Here is a 17,839-nt window from a genome sequence, read left to right as displayed (position 1 = left end):
TGTCTCCAAGCAGAGGATCGCCCACTGGCTCATTGACGCCATAGCTATGGCATATCATGCCCAGGACGTGCCACCCCCGGTAGGGCTACGAGCCCATTCTACCAGGGGTGTAGCGGCTTCCTGGGCCCTGGCCAGGGGTGCCTCTCTAACAGACATTTGCAGAGCAGCAGGCTGGCAACACCCAACACTTTTACAAGGTTCTACAACCTCCGGGTGGAACCGGTTTCGTCCCGTGTAGTGGCACACAATACAAGCAGATAAGTCCGGGATAGCCGGCTGGGTGTATCGCTTGCACATAGTGCCTTTCACCTCCCCTGAGCTGAAGACGTGCGCCATTAACTCCCAGTAGTGTTCACAAACCATGTTCCCTGGTTGACTTCCTCCGAGTCCTGTGGCAGTCGAGTTTTCGGAGAGACTCGCTGCCGGCCCAGTACACATGCTAACTAAAAGCCCTGTTCTGGGGTAGGTGCTCCGCATGTGGCGGTTCCCTGTAGGTAACCCCATGCGATGTATATCTTCCGCTAATTCGTTTCCCTGTTGTCAAACTGCCATTTTAAATTTTTTAAAAAGCATATCGGATTAAACTAGAGACTCTGAAACCTGTTTGAGTCAAAAGATTAATGTAAAAACTTAATTAGATTTCTTTCCAGATGTAGTTTTGTTTCCATTTCTCCCAAAGACAAATTCCGCTGTGATCGGCGCCATGTTGTTTTGTCACATGACTCTGTGTGTCGAAAGATTAATCCTATACTGATAGCCCAGAGTCTCCTGAACTGAGATCAGTCTGTTTAAATCAAATTAAATTATTTGTTGCATATAGTGAAGCCAAAATATAACGTCCACGCATGTGTATGCGGGGTCACACAAGAATAATGTGCATCGTAATTCATGCATTTTAGTTAAAGCCTGTCACTGTAATGACAAATTGGGCAGCTGCACAATTTAATGAGACTACAGAGACAATTTAGATTAAAAAATAGGCCTTATAATAGTTCATTGATAGCACAGTGGCATCCTGAGCATTTTTAGACGCACTGCAGCAACAGTAAACTATCCAGTAGTAAGATTTATGTTCGTTAGTACAGCGACAGTGTTTTGCTTAAACTTTTATTTGCACATTTGTTTTGATAGCATCAGTAACACATTAGGTTAAGCTGTGTATTTAGTCAGAGCATGGCAGGAGTGTTTAGAAGTTTATTCATTATCGAGTCTCAGGATACGAATCAAATTGCCATTATTCACTTTTAGACAGCTGCACAGACAAAGGGGAAAGATCTCGCATTTCAAATCCAGTTTCAGCTTTATTCCCATTAGAGTGCATTTCACCTCCAGTTCCTGTTGCACTTTATAAATAGGCAAAATAAAACTCCATTATTGTACTCTGAAAGATTAAATGGTTGTACAGATACAATGCAATATTCCTAGAAGCTTTAAACCTTTTTATTGAACCTGACCTTGGTATTATTGTGCACACTTCATTTATTGTAAATTATTTATTTATTTATTTAATCAAAATGTCATAACTTTATCAACCTCCTAAATGGTTTTCTTTTCTGCTGCTGTAACCAATACCACATGGGCGGGAAAAATACTATCCATGTTGTTTAACATGTTTTACTTTTCATGATCCAGTAAAATCATGTTTAAATCAAGTCCAGCCCCACAATATTTACCATTGAATTTTCAGTTTGACCCAGAAATTTAAATGCACAGAGAATGCCATTTCATGTTGTCTTTAATAACATTTATGCAAAAACAAATACAAACTAAAAATAAGAAAATTAAAGGAAAAACTTGAATGTCAATATGAAAATGTCAGATTATTGTTATGTTCAATTTTGTATTTCTGTATGACAAATTTACTGTACATGATTTTTCTGTACTGCCTGAACAATTTTTCGGTAACACTTTAAAATAAGGTTATATTTGTAACATTAATAAATGCATTAGGTACCATGAGCTAACAATGAACAAAATATTTTTACAGCATGTATTAATCTTGGTATTAATTTTCATTTTTAAAAATACAGTACATTTGTTCATTGTTAGTTCATGTTAGTTTATAATGCATTAACTTATGTTATTATCTAAAAGTTTTCATTATAAAAATGTATTAGTATATGTTAAAATTTACTTTAACCAAGATAAATAAGTGCTGGAAAACTACTGTTCATTGTTAGTTCATGTTAACAAATGTAGTTAACTAATGTTAACCTTATTGTAAAATGTTACCAAATTTTCTGCACCATATTCATGTCTTTTATTACATAATGTTACATTTAACATTAAAGTTGTCTCATTTTTATTTGACATAATTTATAGATGAGCCTCCAAAGCCTTGCAATATTTTACACTCCTGGATCATTAAATGCAACCCTTCAGAAGCTCTAGAGGTGCAAAGCGCTTTTGCGGGAGGTGTAAAACACGCAGGGTTTTTGCAGGCATCCCGGGTGCCACAAGAGGAGGAGGAGAAGTGTGGTAGGGGTTTAAAGAGGCAGCCATGCGTTTCATTTGGGAAGGTTACAAGGAGCCACGGGACTCCACCACTTTAAAGACTTAGCTCAGGACATGGTGCAGTGTGAGTGTGAGAGAGAAGGAAAATGAGTGTGAGTTATAGGCACTGTGGTGGTTTAATAATTCAGTAGAATCCAAATTTGAGCAGGTGTCCCCCGGAGCTCTGGGTAAAATAAGGCAGTGCTAAATGGAAAGAGAAGTTCCTGGAACCTTAAAAGGCAAAAGCAGGAAGTCACACTTGGAGCCTCAAGTAGAAATTTAAAGGGAAAGTTTACCCAAAATGAAAATGATTTCATTATTTACTCACCTCATGTTGTTTCAAACCTCTATGACATTATTCTTCTGTGGAACACTAAAGGAGATGTTAGGCAGGATGTTAGCTTCATTCACCTTTATTGCATATTTTCCTAACATTCTGCCTAACATCTACTTTTGTGTTCCACAGATAGTTCTTTCCGCGTATTATACAGACCTCCTTGGTTTAAAGCTGCTTTTATTGCTAAGAAAAGACAGTTTTGCTCATAGCTCATTTATTATAACACCATGTCATCGTTAGAGAAGCCTACTACTCTGGAGTATCAGTCAGTGTGTGTGTGAGCTTGTTTGTCAGTCAGGAAAAACACAAGACTGCAGATTTATAATTTATCTTTATGTTTTTATTTAGTATTTGTTTGCTGGCTCTGTCTTGAATGACTTTCAATGCAATTTGAGCCCGGCACAACAAAGGTAGGATACCTCATCCTTCAAGAATTACCTATTCCTCCACAAACCCTGAAAGAGCAGGCTTATCCCTTTGTGAAGAAAATGAAAGGAATATTATTGTTCCTACTGTGAGAGTGATCTTTGAATTTTTTTCTTCCTGAGTTGGTAGAAAAGTTTGCTCCTTGCACTTGCTACGTGATTCAAAGGCTGGATGCTTTGAAGCTCATTTTAACACATTTTTCTACAGACCGGCATTTGTATTTGAATATAAATGTTGTGATATTCATCATAGCTATTTTTTTCAGGGAGAGCTAAGGAAAAGTGATAGATTATTCATTGCATTTCCTTCAGTATATCAAAACAGAGCCAGAAAGGGTCAAATAGGAGATTTCCATAAGCATGGTTTCTCAAAGGCATTGCTGAGCAAAAAGCATCTTGGCATTGTTCGTTAGTTACTTTGTAAAATCAGTTTTTATTTATTTTTACCTTTCAATGGTTACAAAGTAATTAAGGCAGTTTCAAAGCTTGATTAAGACTAGTAACCTTTACAGTACATTGACAATGTCATGTTTTTCTTTAAAATGTATATATTTTTTTTTTCATTGTTACAGTTGGTATCTCCTATGAAAATAGCATGTAGGGTACAACTACACTAAAAATGTCCCTAAAGAAAATTTGCTTTTTTTCTGGTCGCAAAATGTACCAAGTTTTTTTAAAAGTCTTTTTATTAACTATTGATGAAGCAACATCATTTGTGTGAAAAGAAAAAAACATAAGGTTGTTTTGAACAAAATTCTGTAAAAAAATACAAATAGAATAAGGTAGGGTGATCATATTCTGGTTTTCCAAAAAGAGGAAACCTGTTGGGGGGGATTGGGGTGGGGTGGAATAATAGGGTTCAAAACAGTGTTACTATGAATGCAAACTTTAATACAGTGAAAAATACACTCTATTAGCATAACATAAATATATATAAATAAATAAAAATGTCCAACATTCTTTTGAATGTCCATATACTTAAATAAAATATTTGATGCCATGAGTGTACCTTCATTTACTCTTACTATTATTTTGAATGGCCATGGAAAATGAAGCAGTGTGATAACAAATTTACCTGGTCGCAAAAAGTAGTCCATTAATTTACCTGGTGAACTTTCACCTTTTGCTGACCCTTTATGCTTTGCAGAGCTAATGTGTGCTTCTAAATCACTTGCACCTTTATTAGTAACTGACACATAAGTGCCAGCTTTACATGTCATACATTCTGCTTCCCACGGATCTCGACCTGGACGAAAGCATGGGAATTTCTTGTGCAAATCTTCTGTAAATTTGCACTTTTGTTTGGGCATTGTTTCCACTCAGCTGTCATTTGCTGTTACTGTCAAGCAACTGTTTGATGCCGAACACAACAGCGCTTCGCGCGTTCGCGGAGAGATTGACAGGCAGGAATTTGGCCAATAGTTGCTGCAAGCCTCTTATAATTGACCAATTGGTGTGCGAGAAGGCGGGACTTACAAAGAGGGGTTAAAGAAATGTAAATATGTGCGCACACACAATGAAGTATTAGATCAGATGCACATCATAATGCAACTAAAGCCGAATCCCGGACATTTTCGCAAATTTAGAAATCCCGGCCAGACGCTTTTTTAAAGTCTGAAAAAGAGGACATGTCTGGGAAAAAGAGGACGTTTGGTCACCCTAAAATAAGGTGACATAGTGTTATAGTATAAAAAAGGGTTATAGTGATTATAGTGATATACACAAAAAAAAAGAAAACAGGAAAACACAGGTTGTCCAATTTACTAAATCATATTATTTGTGATCTAAACTTGTTTTCTTTGCTTCTGATTAATGTAATTCTCTAGTAATGGCACTCTACATAATGTAGAGTGAATTTTAACCAATCAAGTATGTTCAACAACATGGGCAAGAGGATTTGGGGCAGGGGATTTGTAGTTCCCAGCATGCTTTGCTTGGGACTTGAATGGATAGTAAAAATGTTGAAATTTTGTGTGTGTGTGTGTGTGTGTTTTTTTTTTTTTTTTTTTTTTGCATGTTTTTTCAGTACCATGGGTTCATGAACTGCAACTATTTTGATGTATATCATTTTCGAGTGTGTGTATCAGCTGCATGTCCCATGCCGGTGTTTGCCAGTTGATTAGCGCCACCAACACGCTGGATTCAGCAGCTGCAGTGACAAAAATTCCTTATCTCATTGGTCAGTCAGTTTTCATCGCAGTCCGAAGAAAAAAAATCTGAACAGTCTCCATAAAAAAAACCTTCGGGTTGTCGGAGGACGATTTGTCAGACTCAGTTTGAATAGCGCCTTCGGAATCCATTGTTACCGTACAAAAGCTTGTTCGGAACAAACATTCAAACCGAAAAAATGGGTTTGGTGTGAACAAGCCTTTACCCTGGAAGTACCCTAAAAGGTTGAAACATTCACCTAGATTTTGGGGCCATGAAAGTATTAACAGGAACTTGTGCTTACAGGGCTTGATAGAAACAATCCACCACCAAGCTACATTTGATACCATGATATCAAAAATGGGTGTCTTTTTTTTTTTATCCCTTTTTCTCCCAATATGGAATGCCCAATTCTCACTACTAAGTAGGTCCTCTTGGTGGCACAGTTACTCACCTCAATCCGGGTGGTGGAGGACAAGTCTCAGTTGCCTCTGCTTCTGAGACAGTCAATCCCCACATCTTATCACGTGGCTCATTGTGCATGACACCACAAAGACTCCCAGCATTTGGAGGCTCATGCTACTCTCCGCGATCCACGCACAACTTACCACGTGCCCCATTGAGAGCCAGAACCACTAATCACAACCACAAGGAGGTTACCCCATGTGACTGTACCCTCCCTAGCAACTGGGCCAATTTGGTTGCTTAGGAGACCTGGATGGAGTCACTCAGCACACCCTGGATTCAAACTCATGACTCCAGGGGTGGTAGTCAGCATCAATACTCACTGAGTTACTCAGGTCTTGAGATATCACACCTGTCTCTGACACCCCTAGACTTTGTAAACAGCAAAAGATTTATATGGATGTGGTGCTGTCTAATTCAGAGACTAAGTTTAGTGGAAGTTGGGAAAATGGCTGACACTCTTACAGCACTTTAAAACGGCACACAAGAGCAACAAACTTGAAACCCACATTATTGTTTTGTTGTTTACAGACTAGTTGTGGTCCAATAACGCTGTTGAAATGGGATTGTATGTTGTTAAGTTAGCGCACGGCAGCTAAGTTCATGCATTAGCAAATATTAGTTCCATTTTATTGCCGCTTGTAATGCTTTCATGAGCCATGCTGACTGCAAGACTCTAAATGGAAGTGTGTCCTCTTTTATCGTCAAGGGACATGTTAACAGCGAGATCAAACTCATATTGAATAATAAAAAGCTGGACTCTAAACACTGAGACAGAGAGTGAGAGAGAGAATATGAAAGATTTAAAGCTGTACATTTGTTTAAGCTGTGGCTTAGCGGTTAGCACATGTGCTACAGATGTTTTGAGCCATGGTGCTTATAATATGGGAGGCCCAGGTTTGAATCCTACATCATGTCCCCTCTTGTTGCCTTTTTCTGTTAAAACAATAGGCCAAATATATATGAATGGTAAAAAAGCAGTAGAATTCAATTGTAAAGTATACAAAATTTAGCAACTATTAGCACAGACATGCTAACACTATCTCTAACATGCTAAAAAGTATAGATAGCAGCCGAATAAGAGTGCAAACATTTGTGCACCTGAAATACAGATATTGTGGTGAACTGATGATGCAGGTGGCATGTAACAGCTCTTCTCTGTATTGTGGAAGGCTTTAGAAAAGGCTAACAGGAGGAAAACGGAATCCTGTGGTGGAATACACTCCCTCAGCACAGACGCAACTCCCACACATATGATTCTGTGGCCGTTTAGCCACAGAATCATATTGTGTGTGTCCCAGCATGCCAGAGAGTTACATCATCGGCAAGTTGCACCATGCTGTGACTCAATGGTGGAGATACATACGGCGAGGCCTGCACAGATGGAGAGAGACGGTTTCTGGTGATGTATGTGTGTGAGGGTGTGTCAGTGTTGTCTTATCTCAACCTGGTCTGACAAAATAAATCCAAGTCAGCAACTTGCCTTGCCAAAATAAGTGAAAATAATCGACATCAAGCAACTGCCCACATTTATGAGTGACTTTATGAAAAAAGACAAGCCCAAAGGCACATAATAAGCAGACATGGCAACACAGATAGAGAGGCAGAGAGAAAGAGATAAAAGGGAAGAAGGGGTGTTTGTGTGTTCCTATATTTGTAAGGCAGTGCAATTGTGTGGAATTATAAATGATTTTGTGTCCATGTTTTGTGAGTGTGTGAGAAATACAGTATTACTGTTGTGTTCCATTGTGTTAAACCGAGCTGTGGAGATTTTGCCCTCTCGGAATATGTGATGTGGAGCTCAGGGAAGCTGATATCGCCTGGATTTTTGGCTGCTCAATGCTGCCATCTAGCTGTGACTGATGGAAGTCTCCTAGGGACCCCAAAGTCAGTTATAAAGTTGAAAACATGAGGGTGCACACTGACAGATGTCTCCAAATGCCATGTTATCTTTTATTTAGCTCAATTTTATTACAGGCCATTGCCATCAGTTTTAGTGTGCATACTTAGTGTGTGTGAGAAATTTCATTTCACATGTACCAGTCAGTTTCAACCTGGGGATGTGAGTGCAATTATTGTGTGTGAAAAGCTCTAAAGGGATAGTTCACCCAAAAATGAAAATTTCGTCATCATTTAATCACCCTCATGTTGTAACAAACCTGTATGACCTAGCTTCACCTATGGAACGCAAAAGGAGATGTTAGGCAGAATGACAGCCTCAGTCACCATTCACTTTAATTGTATAGAAAACATGCAAAGAAAGCAAAACAAAGAAAGTCATATGGGTTTGGAACAACATGGGGGTGAGTATTTTTTTTTTTTGTTGTTGTTGTTTTGAGAACTATATTTTGTGTCCCTCTCCTGGGAGGCAAACATTAAAATGTATAGTATGTGAGTAGCAGCCTGCTGGGACTTTTACATTTTGTGTGTGTGTGTATGAGGCTGTGACCTTGCTCCGCTCACCAACATTTGTCCCAATCTACCTCTTTTGCCCTCTCAATGTCTCTCTCTCTTTTCACTATTCCCTCCACCCTCACTATCAGCAGCCATGGTAAAATAAATAATTCATCAGAACACATTAAAAACATTAGCAGGGCTTTACTGCCAATAAAATGAGGAGGATGCTGGGGATGGAGAAAAATAAGGAGTGATCACGATTGACAAAAGATGTGAACTTTATGAAGTAAGAAAACCCAGAGCTGTTTTTTCGCTTGGCCGTCAGCCAGGGCACCACAGGTGTGCTGACCAGGTGCACCATGGATATTTCTCTGTCGTTAATGAGTGGGTCCAGGAAAATACTCTATGTCCAATATTTATAATTGGAAGAAGACTTCAATTACCATAAGTAGGCGTTTATTGCATAGCACGTTATTTAATTAGTTTATCATGTTTATGTATAAACAAGGATGACCACAAGCATTCACACACAACTTTACACTTTTATGTAAAGCAGAATGTTGGCCTCAGTCGCCATTCACTTTCACTGAAATCTTTTTTCCATACAATTAAAGTGAATGGTGACTGAGGTTAACATTCTGCCTAAGATCTCCTTTTATGTTCCATGGAAAAAAGAAAGTCATAAAGTCATAGAGGTTTGGAATGACATGAGGGTGAGGTATTCAGAGATTTAATATTCTGGATAAACATTGATACACTTAATACACATTCCTGGTCTTATTGTGAACGATTCATCAGTGCACATTATTTAACCTGGTCTCATAGAATCACATTACTAAACCTATATTTTTATACCTCCAAATAATTTTTACATGGCTCGTTGTACATATCGTGGCAGTTTCCTGGTGAAATGAACACTAGAGATGCTAAAACAACATTGACTTTTATTTCCTTTCACACAAATCACAAGTAAAGGGGCAGTTTATCAGTTCATAAACACTTACTTTTCACTTTAGTCCTCACATAATGCTATCTCATAACATCTAAGACTTTTACTATAGCGCAAGACTTGTAAGGCGATACATTTTAACATTTGCATTATACAATCAACTACATTTTTAAGCTTGTTCATGCACAATCAAGTTACACGATAGCTCAACTGTTAGATCATTGCACTTGCAATGCTAAGGACCGGAATATAAATTCTGAAGAGTCGACGCGTGAGCTGAAAGTGTCATAAAAGCACCACAAAAAGTCGTGGTTGCTTTTCTCACATTTGCATTAATGACACTATCAGTTATGTTTAGGTTGAAAGATTAGGGTAGGGTGGTAAGTTTTGTTGATTTATAAACCTCATCTGTTTTGAAAAAATAAAACACACTTTTAGCGCCGCGATAAGTGTAAGGAGCCCTGTTATATAATTTCGCAAAAATGTCACCACAGTCACAGACTCATGAGATCCGTCTCGCATTATTCCATAAAAAAATGTCTTCATAATCTTTCACTTATATGTAGTGAAAGATTATGCTTCGCCTCCAAAACAGTTTTTCTTTGCGACTAGCGTCACCAATCAGTCTTATTTTTTAACCCCTACCCTCCCACCATCTGGTTCTGTTCAGGTATGTAACGTCCTCTTTTGACCATCCGATTACTTACAGATGGATAAAATCAAGTTCCGTTCTAAAACTTTTTTTATGTTTTTTTTTTTTTTGCCTTTTGATTATTGTAAAATGGATTGCGAATGGAGTTTAATTTTATATTATTTTTTTCCATTTGCATGGGCTCACCTCTCTTCTCTCCTCTCCTGTTGGCAACGTGACAATTGGCATTATTAAAAATTGATTGCCCCAGACCGTTCCATGGCTTACATGTATTATTGAGCTGGAGTCAATCAGAAATCTGCAACAAATGAAAAAAGCAGAATGAAATGCTTTGTGAATGTCTTTTAATGAGACACACATACACACACAAACATTTACATATGAGTGCCCATTCAATCATATAAACACAGAAATGTGTCTATACACTGTATGAGATGTGTTGTTTTGTGTACAGCATGCTTTGACTTCAATTTTTTTAAAGCTAAAGTGTGTAATTTCTGTGCTACTAGCATCACCAAACGGAATTGCTAAAATACTGGTTATTTTCAAACAGATTTTCTGAACACTCCGCCCATCTGTGATTGGTCGGACAAACAGATAGCCCCACCCACATTTATTCCATTGATTGACCCAGTGTTGCTATGTTGGGCTGGTTGGGATTCTCAAACAAACATGCCAATGGTTTGATAGTCACAGAGCCACAGTGTTTTCAATTTTGGGGGGGGGGGGAACAACCTTTAAATGGCTTACTTATAGTTGCATATTATGTTAGGAAAGGAGAAAGTATTTTAATTTTGGAAAAGATTACACACTTCAGCTTTAATCTTTCATATTGTACTCCTCTTTGTCTCTGATTTTCGCTCCTGTATTTGAAAAGTTATGTATACTCCCATAGTGATGCTGACTGTGATATAACACTTTTCTTGAAAACTTTTATCCTCAACCACAAATCTAATGTCTTCTGTCTCTTTTTTCCCTTCTTTTTTTCTATCCCTGTCTCTTTTCCTCCTACGATCTTTCTCTCTCTCTCTGTTGCACAGATGAACAGACCGATCCAGGTGAAACCAGCAGACAGTGAGAGCAGGGGAGGTAGATCTTCACATTTTTTTCTCTTTCCTTTTCTTCTTTCTATCCCCACCTTCCTGTCACTCTAAATCAGTGTCACCATTAACGGTATAGATGTTCCGTTCTAAAGCGTCATATTTAATGACGCACCTCGATAAGACCCGACAGTCATACAGGGCCCCAGAGGAACTTGGGCCGGCCCGCACACGCCTTACATAAACGCCGGTCACTCCTTTTGTCTGATTACCCTTCATGCAGACAGCATGAAGAATGTTTGATGCTTTTATGTTTTCATGGATGTGTATTGTTATAGGAAAGTATAAAACTTCTGTACAGTTTGTTGAGCTTTTTGATATATTTAAAGGGATAGTTCATACAAAAATGAAAATTCTGTCATCATTTTTTCACCTTTATGTCATTCCAAACCAGTATGACTTTTTTTTTTCTCTGTGAAACACAAAAAGAGATGTAAGGCAGAATGTTGGACTCAGTTGGCATTTGCTTTCATTGCATCTTTTTTCTATACAATGAAACTGAATGGTGACTGAGGCTAATGTTCTGCCTAACGTCTCCTATTATGTTTCATGGAAGAATGAAAGTCATGAAGACATACTGGTTTGGAATGACGTAATGCAATAACAATTTTCGTTTTTGCTTGAACTGCTCTTAAGATAAAGGTTCTTTGCAGAACTAGTTTTCACTATATTTGGCTCTAGAGCTAAATGTTTTTTAAAGACAAATAGAAAAGATCTTGATGTTATGTACTAGGTTCTTCATGTCAGCATAATGATTCTAGAAATCATTCTTTAAATAGGAAAAGTGATATCAGGGTTCTTTGAAGCACCAGCCCATATGTGGTTTCTAAAGAACAACAAAAGATTCTCTTATGACATCATAGGAACTTTAAATGGTTCTCCTATGGCATTATACTTTAGGAACTTTCTTGGTGTTTCTTGGATTCTTGGTAACACTGTCAAATAAAGTTCCATTTGTAACATTAGTTTATGCATAGGTATCATGAACTAACCTTGAACAATAGTCTTATATTTTGAGCGCATTTGTTAATCTTAGTTAATGTTACTTTATATAAATACAATTGTTTATTATTAGTTCATTTTATTTTGTAAGGCATTAACTAATGATAACATTTACAACTTGTATTATGTTGAAATTAACATTAACCAGATTAATAAATGCTGTAAAAGTATTGATAATTAGTTCATGTTAACTAATGTAGTTAACTAATGTTGATAAATGGAACCTTATTGTGTTACCAGGTTCTATTATGACATCAAAGGAACTTTAAAATGTTTACCTTTGTCCTTCTACTGTTGCAACTTACAAAGAATCTCTTATTATATCAATGGAACCTTAAAAGGTTATCCTAGGGCATTGTTTTTTAGGAACTTAAAAAGATTCTATTATGACATCATGGAAACTTTAAAATGTTCCCCTATGACATCAGGCTGTATAAACCATTTTCAGAGCCTTTATATTTAAGCTCGTGTTTTTGTGTGTATGGTAGGGTTGCTCCCATACCAACAATTTGGCTTCAGTACGATACCAGCCCTTGTACCTCGGTATAGATACTAAATCGATACTTCGGCACAAATAAAAAGCCTCAGATTACTGATAAAATCACACAGAAAAGGACTTGATTAAAAGAACTGCGTAAAGTCTTGCTGTTGCAAATTCTGCATTTTCCATTTTAACTTTTCTGGATTCCATGTTTAATTTTTTAATTAAATGTTATCATCAGAACAGTTTTTAATCAAATAACTACTTAAAGCTTTAACCAAATAAATACATAACAATATAATAAAAATAGCCATTTTTTGTCAAATAAAATGCTGCACAACAGAGCTTCACGGTATATATGAAAACATTAATGAAAAAAATCTGATTACCTGTGGCACAAGGCTGCTACGGCTAAATCAAAGTGTGCTTATATTCAATACACTTGTTTTTGTGATATTGCTTACATGTAATAATAATTATAATAACAATAAAAATAATAATTATTATAAATATAAATAATAATGTTAATAATAATAAAATCATTTATTAATAAATAATTGTTATTAGTTTGTGTTATTGCTATTTCTTTGAATATTATATATTTATATTAATAATATTTTTCTGTCGTAATGTCTTCAGTGTCATGCATCCAGTAAAACAGAGCTTTTATTTTGATAGACCTTTGTGTTCCTCCAGTGTGGTAGTTTTTTTTAATTTGGTCCGCATTCTAAATGAAAAGCCGAAATACTTGCAAGCTGAGATCACAGAGCAGCACTGAAGGAGTTAGTGTGAGTGTTCACGGCCGCTCAAACACTAAACACTGCATTATGTGCGTCATGTGCAATCTGTTTGTGTATGACAGTGCAGTGAGGCACCTCTCGTTCATTCTGAAGCGTGCATTATGTGTAGACTGCATATTAATTAATTAAATGACATCCTTACACTGTTTAATGATTACACTTGGCCATATCAAGATTTAAATTAAATTTATTGTCAAATTGTTATTGATTTAATCTAAAAAATGTCCCATCCTATAAAATATTAGCACCACACTCTAGTATTGTACCGAAATTAGCAACAAGATGTTTTACATTTTTGGTTGTACAAGCCAGTACAACAAGTAGGCTTTTGACCCGGAAATGTTTCAATCTAATAACACGATGCCACAGCACCGTTGAGTGAATTGTGTATGTTTTTTTTGTTTTATTATTATTATTTTAAAAAGTGTACAGAGATTCTCTTTAAACAAGCACAGAGCTGCAGGAGCACAACTGATGGCACGAACAAGACAGACAGTCCGACTAAGCTGATCCACCAATCAGAACGTTCATTTCAGACGTGACTGGATATTTGCTAACCAATCATATTTTCCGTTTCAGTAAGGGGAGGGACATTTCCAGCATCTAATGCTGCACAAGCATCCCTGGAGTAACCATAATTTGCACTGTAAATGTATTTCCCAGATTAACGTGTGTGTGTGTATGTGTATATATATATATATATATATATATATATATATATATATATATATATATATATATATATATATATTTTCACAGTATGCCCACCTCTTCAGACAGTACTACACCACTGGTTACACACTATTGTATGTGCGTGTCTGTGTGTCACATCCAGAGTGGATGGAGTTTGGAAAGAGATAGCTTGTCTTTTTCCCCATTTTGGGTCTGACTTTCCAGATAACCAAGATGGATTGACCCACAGAAAGAGCAAGACATACACATGGAAGAGTCAGAGAGGGAGGCACCTCTCTCCTTCACAGTCTTTCCCTCTATCTCCCCATTTCATGCCATACATTCCTTCCTCTAATTGAGAGCATCTTCCCTTTACTCACACTTGACAGATCAATTGTCTTGTCATGATGGACAGCCAAATTTATCCCCCTGTTAGCCCTGTAAAAACACAATATATGTCCCCGCTAAGCCCTCTGATTCCACTGGCAAAACTGACGCTCAGTCGCCGGCCGATCCATTCACTAGTCATTTAAAGTGAAATGTGGGGATGGATAGAGATAACTAAAGGTCATAGTGGAGAAGACAAGAAAAGGAAGTGAGAGAAAGCAGACGAGAGAGAGTGAAACAGAGTTAGAGAGAAGGGGGGGGGGGGCTGGTCATAAGAGTAAAATAAGGATGGATATCAGAGAGAATGTAAGGAAACCATTGAAGGTGCTAGTTAGAGAAAAGAACGGACTAAAAGAACATGAAACAAGTAGCTTAACCGAAAACGAAAGAGATCTTCTAAACAAAATAGCCTTTTTCCACCCCACACCATTATTATCAGGATATGGGAACCAAATCACAAGATGTAGTATGCACAGCATGATTACAAGTAGGACATTTCCAAGAGCAACATCATTTATTGACCTTGGAACAACGTTCCTGGGATTTTCTTCAACTTTTGGTACTTTTAGCACTTTTATGAAAAGTCATAAAAATTCCCACCACAGTGTCATTTCCACCACATCTCAAATTCTGTATTGTGTTTAATAGAATTTTGTGGTGGAATATATATATATATATAAATATAAACTTTAAAAATGTAATTTGCACCACAAAATTCTATTAAACACAATACAGGTAATTAATATATATATATATATATATATATATATATATATATATATATATATATATATATATATATATACAAATGGATGCTTTTTTTGTCTTGATAAGGCTAATTTCATAGCTACTATTTTGTAAATCCTAAATAGACACAATTAAATAATATTTTCACACTTTTCACTAATTTGGTAAAATTACAGCAAGATTAGAAATTACACCCAATATAATACTCTGCTGTAATATTTACCTTTTTTTTTTCTTTTTTTTTTTTTTCTTCAAACATCACTTCAAACATCACTCATGTTTTATCTCAAGCATGCTTTTCACTGACACTTTTGTCAAGTTGGCTAACAGGTACACCAACTTTGGAGATTTTTTTTTTATTAGAAGCAAAATTGTTAGGTGTATAATTATAATTTTCTTTATTTATCACACATTATACATATACAGTGAAATTCTTCTTTTTCACATATCCCAGCTAGGCTGGGGTCAGAGTGCAGGGTCAGCCATGATATGGTGCCCCTGGAGCAGATAGGGTCAAGGGCCTTGCTCAAGGGCCCAACAGTGGCATCTTGGCGGTGCTGGGGCTTGAACCCCCAACCTTCTGATCAGTAACCCAGAGTCTTAACCGCGGAGCCACCACTGCCCCACCACTGTGTGGTGGAAATGGTGCCCCAACTGTAGGACAGTCGTAATTTTTGAAAAATGTTATCATAAATATTTTAATGTTATTTCACACTTTGTTGTAACAGTTAGTATTTTTATAATGGATTTTCATAGTTTAACGTTGAAAGTCTGGGACAGGGCTAAAACACTAAAATCTATACATAAAAGGCACTTGAAAAGTACCAAAAGTAAATAATGAACACCTGGTAAATCAGTTTTAATGAGACCTTTATATATATATATATATATATGTGTGTGTGTGTGTGTGTGTGTGTGTGTGTGTGTGTGTGTGTGTGTGTGTGTGTGTGTGTGTGTGTGTGTGTGTGTGTGTAAATTTGAAATCTGGGACATGAAATGGCCCGAAGTTAAACAAACACCCTCCTATCAACCAATCGTAGCCCTAACCTAAACCCCACTGAAATCAGAAGCCAATGACTGGTTGATTGGAATGTTGTTTCTAGAAAACAAAAGATGTTAAGACATGTGCTAATAGGGATAGCAGTCAAAAAACAACACTGATAAATAGCATAGTGTCCACTGCCATCAACACTCTTTGAAATATATAAGATAAAAATTTATAAATAAATTACTGACATCTTTAATGGGTTTTTAAAATATATGACCAGTTCGGCATATATAATTATTACTATGTTATTACTATGTTACTACTTTGTCATTACTATGTAATAACAACAACTAAATCTATTGCAGGGTTCATTTAAATAAACTGAATTTACATACACATCTTTAGATGGACAGAGAGTAGACTGATGGTTTTATTTGTTTTCAAAGGGGAAGAATGTCTGAGACTAGTAGATTATTTTTACCCCGCTGGGATTTGACATAAATGCTTTGTGAATCAGAAAATCTGAATCTGTTCGTGCATCCAGAACTCTCTATTCATCCATCTTCACATTCACTCCCTCTCTTTCTGACAGACTGTTTGTTTTTTAGCAAAACACATGGGTTTTCAATGGCATTACTCTTACCTGTGTGTAGTGTCCATTGTGTGTGTTTGTGCATGTGTCTTATCCCGGATATGTGGACCAGACTTGTAAACATTCCCCATGGTGAGAGGCCAGAGTGGCAATAAGTCTTGTTGACTGGGCAAGGACACCCTGTCAGAACATGTTAGCAAGCACCGAGCGTGGACAAACACACGCACACACACACACACACATGCTCGCACACAAAAGTGCTTATTAATATCTCTGCTGTCATCTATCATACCCACACACACATTTACCATCTAACACAAAAGCAAAGTTTACCAGTGCAAAAATTATGGTGATACCATGGTCCTTTTTTGTAAGTGGGGAGCATCCTTTAAATAAAAGTGGTTTATATATGAGATAATAAAGTAAATATTTTTATCATTTTAAAAATGCAAAGATTTATGTCTATGGTAATTGTGGTTTGCTTTATTTAAAAAATATTTTTTATACAGATTTTATTTTTATTTTTTAAATTAAAGTTTTCGGTATATCTAGCTTTATTTAAATAATAGTTGTCTACGGTATATCCACATTTAGATATTCAGATAAACATATGTGTGTGCACTGCTTGTGTCTAATTGTTTATACACTGCTACATCGACAACTCCCTCGGCTCCTACAAATATGTGGCTTGTTTTTTTGTTGTTGTTGTTGTGTTTGTTTGTTTGTTTTATATATATATATATATATATATATATATATATATATATATATATATATATATATATATATACTCATATATATACTCCTTGCTTTGTCTTGACTTTAAAACATGCAGCATTGACACAGCAATTACAGCCTAATAAAACTCTGAAACAATACTGCTTTTGTTACCTTATTGCTGATGTGTAATTCAATAATGTCTACATAATCTGATAAATAGAAGCACAAACAATAAACAAGGCCTCCTGAGGTGGCGGAATCGACTGGGTGAAAGGTTCTCCCATAGATATCACATAAACCCATTTCATTAAACAGTAGCTCCAACAGTGTTGTTTAGTTGTTTACTGGATTCAGACACAGAAAATTGTGTATTAGAAGTGGATAATAAGCATGCATTTTGAGTGAATGTATTTGCTTCGGCTAGAGTTTGAGATGGAATTCATCTATTTATTTAGAGACTTTTAATAAGTTTGTCTGTGCTGTT

At 36.5% G+C, this 17,839-nt stretch overlaps 1 protein-coding gene across 10 annotated transcripts in view; it reads left to right on the top strand.

The window, feature by feature from the left end:
- Positions 1-17,839, top strand: part of LOC127428760 (CUGBP Elav-like family member 4) — a 139,939-nt gene that overhangs the window by 92,373 nt on the left and 29,727 nt on the right. For all 10 annotated transcript variants that reach the window (XM_051677353.1, XM_051677357.1, XM_051677358.1 and 7 more), the window contains exon 3: positions 10,907-10,955. In XM_051677353.1, the coding sequence (XP_051533313.1) occupies positions 10,907-10,955 (49 nt within the window). The remainder of the gene's footprint in view (positions 1-10,906; positions 10,956-17,839) is intronic.

Source organism: Myxocyprinus asiaticus, chromosome 38 (genome assembly GCF_019703515.2).
Source record: "Myxocyprinus asiaticus isolate MX2 ecotype Aquarium Trade chromosome 38, UBuf_Myxa_2, whole genome shotgun sequence".
Classification (NCBI taxonomy): Eukaryota; Metazoa; Chordata; class Actinopteri; order Cypriniformes; family Catostomidae; genus Myxocyprinus; species Myxocyprinus asiaticus.
Note: the sequence above shows the minus strand (reverse complement) of the source record. Positions and strands in the feature narration are given on the sequence as shown.